The sequence below is a fragment of the Durio zibethinus genome, chromosome 23 (genome assembly GCF_047325235.1).
Source record: "Durio zibethinus cultivar Kanyao isolate XHJ-2024 chromosome 23, ASM4732523v1, whole genome shotgun sequence".
NCBI lineage: Eukaryota > Viridiplantae > Streptophyta > Magnoliopsida > Malvales > Malvaceae > Durio > Durio zibethinus.
The window spans coordinates 9,796,727-9,807,595 of NC_143184.1; the positions used below are offsets into that span (position 1 = coordinate 9,796,727).

The 10,869-nt window shown below is 33.0% G+C and overlaps 1 protein-coding gene across 6 annotated transcripts; it reads right to left on the bottom strand.

Moving 5' to 3' along the window:
- Positions 1-534: 534 nt before the first annotated feature.
- Positions 535-10,676, bottom strand: LOC111314583 (uncharacterized). Of its 6 annotated transcripts, none has more exons than XM_022916073.2 (18): positions 10,477-10,670; positions 9,289-9,361; positions 8,251-8,294; positions 7,900-7,942; positions 7,578-7,781; positions 7,317-7,433; positions 6,267-6,338; positions 5,182-5,226; positions 4,971-5,050; positions 4,556-4,620; positions 4,406-4,472; positions 4,150-4,263; positions 3,670-3,743; positions 2,012-2,109; positions 1,847-1,906; positions 1,657-1,725; positions 1,489-1,542; positions 535-822 (listed from the first exon to the last, which is right to left on the bottom strand). In XM_022916073.2, the coding sequence occupies exons 1-18, from the start codon at positions 10,578-10,580 to the stop codon at positions 766-768; spliced, it is 1,440 nt and encodes a 479-aa protein (XP_022771808.2). In that variant the 5' UTR covers positions 10,581-10,670; the 3' UTR covers positions 535-765. The 6 variants fall into 6 exon arrangements, 4 of the variants coding, with proteins under 4 accessions (XP_022771808.2, XP_022771807.2, XP_089608674.1 ...); XM_022916072.2 differs by having other exon boundaries at positions 7,317-7,439; XM_089752548.1 differs by lacking the exon at positions 535-822 and adding an exon at positions 1,068-1,303 and having other exon boundaries at positions 10,477-10,673.
- Positions 10,677-10,869: the final 193 nt, after the last annotated feature.

Genomic DNA, 10,869 nt, shown 5'->3' on the forward strand with positions numbered 1-10,869 from the left:
TAAAAAATATTAGCCTAAATTATATGTAAAAGAATTATAAGAAAGTAAATTACATCCAAAACTATGAGATTATTTAAATAAGAAAATTTTTACAAATTTAATGAGAATATTTAAATAAGAAAATTGCTTTTCATTGTAACTAATTTTAATAAATTTGAATTATTATCTTATATATTAACGGTAAAGATTTTAAATTCATTAAATAGATATATGTCTTTGACCCATGTTTCACTTCAATATTTATATTAATTTATTAATTTTATTTTCTTCAAAAAATTAATTATTAACTTCCTTATTTATATCATATGGGTACAAGAAAAATTGAAAATCTTATGAAGTTGTTTTTGAGGTAATCAAAGACATGCCTAATTGATCTCCTAATGCATATTTTCAAGTTTTGTTACATTTTAATGTACTATTTGGTTTCTCAAAGTTCACTTTTTTTTTTCCGAAAATAATTCCAATCATTGAAATTTTCCAAAAAAAAAAAGAAAAATCATGGATTTGTCTATACTACAACTTACTTGAAAATAATTCAAGTAAATCCTAAAATCTATAATAAATTTTTTTAAAAAAAATACAAACAAACAAAAAAACAAAGCATTAAAAATAATAATAAAGATCATTCAACTTTCTTAACTTTCTCCATCTTATTCTTTCTAACCCCAGTTTGGCCAGAGGCATCATGAAGGTAGAAATTAAAATAAAAAAGAGGGGCAGGACGTGGAGTATAGTAATACAGGAATTCATATCATCTTTCCCATGCTATGTTGTGGAAGTTCTTTTCTTTTGCATTGTCCAAAATGCAGCATGGTAATGGTTCTGCAAAGAACATTGTAATCAGTACACTGTGAGTAAACCTAACAATTTGTATATATCTATCTTTATCTGTCTATTTTGTATTTAATATATATAAAATATAAAAATTATCATATCGTAATTCGTATCGACACACCAAACATAAAACATTTTTTTCATCAAATTTATATACAATTTTTGTTAAAATTTTAAATCGTATTGCTTTTGTGAAATTTTCTTTTTTATTATTTTTATAACGTTTCACTATATTATGTTTAAAATTTCCAGATTTCCATATTAACTCCCACAAACTTCTATATTTAACTGTATTAACAGTATAAATGGCATTATCTAAAAATAGACAGCTGGTTCTAGCAACATATAAGCGCAACACTCGGGTATGATGTTTCTTGGCGTCTTTGATAGGCAAGTGATCGACCAGCTAAGCGCATGTGAGCATAGGCAAAGAGGCACTGATGAACTGTTCGATTAAGAACATGAAAGCCTGATGTTTCATTATGAGCAGATTTTGAAATTATACTCCCTTTGACGGAGATATACAGATTACAATATGCATTCATATTAACATGGCATCGACACAGGAAGAAGAGAGGCATTTCTATTTAGATTTAATAAGATAGAAGGTGAAGAAAATGGGAATTTACGAAAGAACAGGGTTTAAGAACTTACTTGCATCATGGATCGAGGATTTGTGGTATAGGTTGTTTCAATGGTCTGTTCTTTCTGCAGTCATGAATATGTTACTTTATCAATCATATCTGCTGCAAGATGTACTTGGCCAAAACTAAGTGAATTTTAAGGGACAAAGAAGAATGAAAAGGAGGGTGTGAATGTTACCTTCAAATGAAACCCATAATGGAAAGCAATCTTCTTTACATCTTCCAAACTCAACTCAATTGACATCTCCTAAAAGGAGGAAAAAGCGAGCAAAAGGGGTAAGGGAGGAAGATAGGTGAGGTGAGATGAGCAACAATAATATCAGCCAATAAGTGTGCTTTGGCATAGAAGTGCTTGCAATAGAACTTACATCTTCCTGCCCATACATGTCTGCGAAGTGATACAGTAAAGGTCCAAAGTTTATCCAAACCTGTCATCCAACCAACTGTTTAAGCCAATCCAGAAGTAATGCGAAAGATAAAATGAATATAACTGAAGGAAACAGAATAAACAGTATTCAATGTAAGGAACTCACTCCCCCCTCCTTCAAAACTCTTGATATGATTTCAATGTACTCGATGATGTTGTGTGCTGTGTCAATAAAGAAACAAGTCACAACAGCATCCCAGGCGCCTGCAGACAGCATAAATACACTCCATTAGGTTTAACAATCTGATATACATATATGGTACAGCTAATATACATATAGATCAGCATCTCTACGAGAAAGTGAGCATTGCAAATTAAATTGTATTTTCAACCTAAACTCACTGATAGCAATGCAAAAATATAACAAACATTTCATACAAGTAAGAATGCATCAAAAGCAGTAAACCTTGGGCTACCATACTGAGAATATGCACTTTGCTCCGAGTACAAACTTAAATCAGGTTCATGTAATTCCTAGCTTCAAAAACTACACAGCATGATTTGTATCCATGGAGTGATAAGAATATTTTTAGCACAGGGTAGCAATCAGTTTGGTTTTGGTCAACTTTGTTAACTATGTTGGTCCCACTCATTTTTCTTTAAGTACCCACATCAGATTCATATCTGTCACCTCAAAGTATGTATGGATAAGAGAATATGACCCTCCAAATATAAGGGAAATCTTAGGAGCAATTGAAAGCAAATGTGCCAGACATATACCTACATCCAACATTCACACCAAATTTCGAGAAAACTTAGGAACGATAGAACAAACTTTACTCATACACATGTCCATTTCAGAGATTTGTACCTAATTTCATTCACATAGGTTATTCATAGTCACTTCATGAACCAAAAGTCAAAAACAACTGATTGCAAACAAAACCAAAGGCATTTAAAAGTTTGGTTACATAGGGCTCTTCTGATTAAGTAAAATAGAGATTAACAAATAGGAGCACTCCATAAATAGAGATAACCTTAAAATCTGCATACAAATGCTAAAAATATGCATGCATTAAACTTGCATATAATTACATGCACTTCTCTAAACTATATATGGAGTCAATTCTTGGGTGGTAAGTTTACCACACACCTTTGCTAGTCCATCTTTAGTTGGTTCTACTCCAAGAAACTAGATACAAATGACACACAAAACCAATATTTACATTGGCTTTGACATCAACTCATGGTGAAGGAAAGGATATGAACCTACTCTAATATTGGATGCTATGCTGTGAATATGTTTTACAGAATATTCAAGAAGAATCTCAGAACATGCAACTTTCTTCTATCAACATTGGGATGAGAAAAATTAAACTGGACTTAACTACAAAGAGCTAAGCTTATATTGGAAATTAGGTTCATTGAATCAATATATACATGAAAAAAATTCCCATACTGCAGTCCTCACGTGGAATGTAGCCAACTCATGGCAATCTCCTTTATTCACAGATTAGTATCATCATTAGATGAGTATCAATAAGAAGATAGATTGCAAACCTAAAGGATAATTGTCAGCCACAAAATGACCTATGTTATAGTACCATTTCAATCAGTTTTGAGGACAGTGGTCCTACTATGCCTCAGTCTTAAAGAAAAGTTTTCTACTATATATATATATATATATATTATTTTAGTTAGCCTAATTAATTAGCACCATACAGCACAACATTTTTATTCAATACAACGACAATTACAATATGTAGGGAACAAAAGGTTGTAGGGAAAAGAAGTCATAGACCTAGTAAGTGACAGTAGTTTTACCAATCTGGCTGGAGTCATTGTAGACTTCAACAAAATCCCCACCACACATAGAAAAACCTTCAGTAATCCCTGCACTGCCAGCAACCAGAAAAGCCAATGGGAACTGAGAAATGAAAGTCCAATAAATATTGTGGAAAAAATAAATACATCAACTGACTCAACAAGTTTTATAAGCAGCAATATAAAGATTTGTCCATTAAAGTTTTTGTAGGCTGATAGGTTTATAAACAATAGGCTAAGCCTTTGCTACTCATAGGCTTGATAATATAGATCATTTTCTTCCACTAGAAGTTTCATAAAGAATAAAAATTGAAAATAAATCAACAATTGATCATCATGGAAAAAAGCGACTTCCAAGCACTGGAGTTGAAAAAGCAAGCCTTGTAAGGCATATTGCACAGAACAGGTTCAAGACAAGTAAATAACATGAACATGTAAAGCATTTAAGGGGAAACACAGAAGCAAACGATGGCTTAATACCTCGCCGGATGAATATCTGGTATTGATACTGGACGAAGTTGATCATTCTCTGAAAGTGAATTGCAATTGCTGTGGATCCAAGGATATATTGTCCATTGTCCAGTTGTTACAGTACTGGAAAAATAAATAGAACAAATAAATAATGCAGGGCAGTTTATGCCCCTTGGGAGAATGAAGAGGATAGATGTAGCAGAAACTCCATCTGCACCTAGAGGCACTAGTATGCATAAATGCACTAGAGAGGTAAAGTTCTTACTGATTAAGAATAAAACTTGAAGATATCATCATGTAGTATGAAAATTCATTTCCCTGACTTATGAAACCTGTTTTATAAAATGAGAAATGTTAAACATAATAGTAGTCCCTGTCAAGTCAAAGCGATAACAAGTTGACATAAAATACATACCAAGGCATGAAATCTCTAGGGCTAGCCGACCAAGTCCAGCACCAGGAACCAAACATGCAGGAGGGCTGTTATAACAAAATATATGGTTTTACCACGCCAGTAAAACAGAACACAGTCACATACCAAATGACAATAATTTATCATCACAGTCATTAGATTCTTAAACAAGCAGGAAGTTTGCTGTCTATCAAAATACTACTCCCAAAATAACCACAATATTAATGGTTTGCTATGCTCAGAAAACAAAATGCATTTGCACACTAATTGAAAATTAATGCTATCATCACAATCATTAGATAAGAAAAAAGCAAGAAGTTTTGCAGTGTATGACAGGACTAAATAAGAAAAAAGCAAGAAGTTTTGAGGTGTATGACAAGACTATGTCCAAAGGAACAAATCAGAGGAAGAATTGTACCTCTCCTTACAGCGATTGGGAAATAGGGTGTCCAGTTCTTCAAGAATGGGCTTGTAGCACTGATCACGTTCTCTCTTTCCCTGTAACAAAGTAATAATTCCACCGATGTCAAAAGAACCACACAGAAAGGAACTTAAACAAGCTTGTCCTGAAATCATCCACGATGACTCCAAAACTGAAAATCAATTAAAATAAATAGAAAAAGCAATACCTCTGCCGCCCAATCTCTAGCAATATTCCTTATTATACAACGGACCTGAAGAAATAAGAGAATTAGACATGAACTAAAACACTTTTTGTGTAAATACAGTTAGTTTATAGAACATTAAAAAAGCAGAAACAAAAGTAAAGACATTACTGATCTAGAAATACCCCAAAAAACGGATCACATTTACTAATTTACTACAATCCTTCCGTATATTTTATCTCATTAATAACATGTGCAACAAGTCCATACTAAATAAGTCAACTGATTCTTAAATAGGCCTAACAGGTGGGTTGCCATCATTGTGACATTGAAGATGCCGATTGAAGTTTTAAACAAAACAAACTGTGATTCAGTCACAAAAAGCACTGTGCTATGCCACTATCTAAAAACTAAGGTGTTAAAGAGGAAAGCAATCCACTATAACGGACTGAAAGAAGAAACCCTTCTAAGCATATGAACTCACTAATCTAGCAGAAAGCATGGCGCTGGAACTCCTAAGTGGACCAAGACAGGAACCACAATATCATGTAAAATTGACTTTAACTAAACTGTTTAAGGTAAAAAAAAAAAGCCTATAAAATTTGCTACTCCCAGTTTCAATCCCAAATGGAAGGAGGCAAGTCTCATGCTATATCCTTATGTGAACTCTACAAAAAGCAGCAATCAAAGTTCAACTAAAAGAAAAGAAGTACCAATCAAAGTATTAATGTTTAGACTTCTAAGGTTCTACTTTTCTCCAACAACAACTGTAATCACAAACAAATCAGTTTATCCAGAACAAGTTATATCTTTTCCTTACCAACATTATGTGATTTGATCATGACATTATAAACCAGCCGGATTATATATCTGGTTCTTTCCACTCATAAATTTATCAAAGATTTTCTCAAAATTATTCCCTTCCTGCAGACAACTAAACCTATTTAATGCCAAACATTCCAAATCCAAATTTCTTACTATGGCAGCAAAGTGCAAGTCAGAATAAGTCATCCCCATAAGATAAAACCAATGAATTAAGATAAGGTTGTGCAAGAATTCTTCAGACTAACAATTCAATTCAACAATCAACAGCAAGAGCACCAACATACCTTATCAACATCAACCAATGGAACATTCAACTGCAATGATGGATCCAACCAGTCATGTGGATATGAAAAAACCTGAATTTAATACCAGACAGACAGTGATAGTTAGGATAGAATAGCAAACAACAAATAGATTTATATCATACTTGAAAAAATTATAGACATTGGTGACAAAAAAGTGCATGGAATTCTTGTTTCTGAATCCACCAAAAAACAAGAATTGGAAGGAAGTTAAAATATCATTGCTGTTACTTTCTTTCGCTTCTTCAAATACAGCAACATTGCAGTATTCTGTGTTTCAGAAATTACCAACCAACAAATTGGCAAAAACACGAGAGGGAAAGAACAAAGCATTAGACTAAGACATCTTTTGATACGACATCAATAAAGGGCTCCGTGCAGCCCTCATCATCTCTCATACATCCAGCCTCAACTTGTCTCCAAACAGTAGTTAAGAAATTCTAAATTCGTTTTTAATCTTTATTTCCCTCTAGAAAGGGAAACTTCCCATCAATGATCACTAAAGTTGTGTCTGTATTAACACTTGTATGCATTGCACCAAAGCATTTTGTTTAAATTAACAGTAACTATTCCAGACAATGCCAAGTTTATACACACAAAAAAATGGCTTACAGGTCTCATAAAATAGGAAGAAAAAAGAAAAGGGGAATGGATGGGGTGAGGGGACATAGACAGTAAAGCAACATAAAGTTTCTAGCCCTGAATATCAAAGAAATATGTAATTATGGAAATTTGGGGAAAGAAATCATGTTTTATTTGTAGAAGGGGATATTTGAATCTTACTCTTCAAGTAGAGAATCATGCACCAACCAGTTGAGCCAATGCTCAGCCGGAAAGAAACCATGATATATCAGAAGGCATAGCCCTATTTTTTTTTTTTTTTTGGGGTACAAACAACACAGCTAATTAACTTGTTGCATCTTTAAGCACTTGTTTACAAATACAAAACTGAATTTTCACCTATTCAACATCCAACACCTTGTTTTTCTAGGTGAAAGATAAACAGTATGAAAAGAATAAAAAAAGTATTACATTCCCATTAGAATCAGCAACATCAATTCCACAACATTCAACTATATCTTTCTCATTTCCCACTTCTCCAGCGCAGCTTCCAGAAATGGGCTCATGTTGATGTTCACTTTGCACCTCCTGCAGCTATCTACAAAAGTCAAATTTCTAAATGAAAAAGAAACAAATTAAGAACCAATCATATGTAGGAGTTTGGATATTTATTATTCATTAAACAAGCAAATACAGTTAATTATATGTTGCAAAGAGCTCATGAGTAGTCACATCTGCTGTTGGATTGCTCATTATGCTGCTTCTTTCCTGAGATTGAGCATGGTTGGAACAACACATTCTTCCACCGGTTGATGCAGACCGACAAGAGGAAGCATTTCCCTCCTCAGAGTGACAATGCTCACTTCCAAAGGTTTCTAGATGTGAATCCTCACAAATATCCACATACTGGCTCATGTCTAAAGGAGGTTCAAATGCCTGCCAAAAAAATAAATAATTATTATAGCATTCCAAGCCAAGTATATATTCTTCTAAATTATCTCACCTCTTCAGAAAGAGTGAACTAGTGGAGAAATAGAAATGTACTGTGACGCACCTGAAGCATGTTAAATATGAAATATGCATTCATAGAAATACACCTGCAGCAATAAATGCAAGAAATTATAATTTGTCAAGGTGTCGAAACAGATTTTAATTGGGACACACCACACAACAGTTTTCTTTTCGCTAAAAGGTTTAAGTATGAATATAGTCCTTGCACTCATACAAATTGTTTAAAAGAAGCAAATCTAGTCCTTGTACTTTTGCAAAGGTTTCAGTGAGGTATGATTTAGAGTAACCAATCAAAATAAGTTTCATGTCAAGATTTAGCAACTTTTCACAATTAAGGCAACATAAACTGAAACCAGATTATTAAACCACAAAAAGCAAGTAAATAGAAAATTACCTTCTCAGACTTTGGAACTTTGAAGGATAGTGGGGCAATAAAGCCTGAAAAGTACAAAAACAAATTGAGGTCATAAAAAAGCAAGGATAAGGAAGGTAACCGTTTAAGAGGAGAACAGCTTTGCACAAAAAGTTGCTGTTTTACTGAAGATTTTCAGCATATAAGAATGTTAAATGACAATATTATATACATTTCCAAGCAATGTTTCATGTAAAGTATGATGAAACAAATGGCAAAAACCCAATTGGGATACTGAGACAGATACATAGACATTTATTCTCCATAGGCATGCCTGGCTATTTTCTTACTCCAATTAAGGAAATTACTCAAACATTTCCTCTTTCTCCTTCTTGCTTCCCTCCCCCCCTTTTTTTGACAATTAGCATTGTAGCAAGAATCTTCCCCTTAAACCATGACATCATTCAGGATAAGTATCCTAATTTTCAGTTTTCTCTTGTTGAGTTCAAAAATACCCTTTGCTGTCACCCTTGACAACAGCAGCAATTAAGACAACAGCCAAGCTCCCTTCACTTCATAGCAATAGGGAGGCACATTTTCATCCTCAATGCATGAAATTATGGAAGTGTCAGTTATGGCTAGATTGAATGTTACACCAAGCTGTCCCAAGCACTTTCCTCAGGTTCTGAGCCATGGCAGCACATTTATCAAATGTTTCCTAAAAGAAAATTCTTGTATCCATCACTACAGTTGTCTAAATGTGAAGCTCACGAGCTCAATTCTCAAAAGGATTTATTAATGTCAATTTCAATAAAATTTCCTATTTGGTTTGCTTTAGAGTCATAGGTAAGGGTTACACCTCCTTAACAACTAAAAAGACCTAATCCCAGTATTTAACAAAGAAAGGTGCTATTATTTTAGATTCCCTTTTTTTCTCAAAATATAATGGCTAATCATCATAATGAACAAGGTCTTGAGAACGTTATAGCTGTAAAAGATAACAGTCAACAGTATTCAATTTTCTAGAGATCAGTTGCAGCAAAAAGTAAATTCAACAATTAATCAAGCAAGAGGGAGCACCTTGTGAGCAGGTGGAAGCTTCTTAAAAGATCTTTCATATCTTCTGACATCCTCTTCTGCAGCCTCGGGATAACTGCATAAATTGTCCACGCAAGAATAGGAAAAATATCATTGATAAGAGAAAGAGGGTTGGGATAGAAAGTTAGAAACTGTCTATTGGTAGAGATCATTGATAGTTTATGTGGTCAGGAATGACAGAACCCTCTTTGTCATTTAAGATTTGGTTATTCCTTTAATACTTGATTTAGCTCTGGAAACAAGGTAAAAAGTGCATTTGAAATATTAAAGCACGTAACTTTTTTTTGGAAAATTAAAAGCTATTGTATAATTTATTGATTTTGCTTTTACGACTATTATTCTATGCATTGGCGGTGCATAACTTTCTTAGTTTTATATAAAACAATCATGTTTTAATTGTCTTATGTTAAGTCACGTTTAATCTAATATATAATTTCTGTTTTCCTTTTAGAACTTTTTTTTTTTTTTTTTTTGAAGAAGTAACAAGCAAATAACAATTAGCAAGTGGCAAAACAGCAAAAGCAACAACCTAAAAGAGGCTAAAAGAAGCAGAGTTTCGCAACCAAAAGCAAATGTAGAATAATAACAACAGAATTTGTATATTAAATAACTAGTAAACTTATTATGCTATGTTTGATAGGAAGAATAGAAAGGGGAAAGGATGAAAAACTTTTTAATCCAACGGTTAAGATTCCTAACAAGGTGTGCTATTTTGTATCTCAACCATTAGATTAAAACTTTTTCTTTTCTTCCTACCAAAGGGAGTGTAAACATGCATACCCATTGTAATGGAAAACAATATATTTACAAGAAAATGCTTCAAATCACAATAATCAACAATATCTCAGTCTCACCTTCACTTTAAGCTTTAAGTACCACAAATTAATCCATTCTTTCATGCTAATCATTTTCAGTTTAAATTAAAATTCAATTTTTATTTTATATTTTGCATTGGATTATACTTCACTATGATGAAACTGTATCCAAAATTCAAAAACAAGAACCACACTAAAAAATTTATTATCTTTTTTTGCTACTCTTTTTTCCTAAAAAATTAAAACAAAAAAAAATGAATCTAATCAAATTTAATCGAGGATTCCCGGGAGAAAAAAAAAAAGGCAAACAAAAATAATAATAAGAAAAAGCGAGAGAGAGAACTGGAAAACGTACTTGAGGTAGGCACTAATAATACGGCGAAGGGATTTGACTTCAAGAGCTTCTTCAAGCTTCCTTTGACGACGTCGTCCCTCGTCTTCTTCAATCTCTCCGGACATTTTCTCTTTACTCTTTGCTCTTTCTTTTCCTCACTGATCGCAAAAATGAGAACAAAAAATTCTTTCTTTTCAGCAGAGCCGAAAGTGTACGTAAGGGTGCGGAAGCCGTGTGCCCCACTAACTTACAAACCGATACTGTTCAAGTAATTGGTTTAATTTTCGTTTTTATATTTTCTACTGCCCCAAAGTTGGTTTTTTTTCCTGAATTAAAATTAAAATTACTTTAATTTTTTTTATGAAATATTTTTAATCTAATATATATATATATATTATATTACAACATACAAAA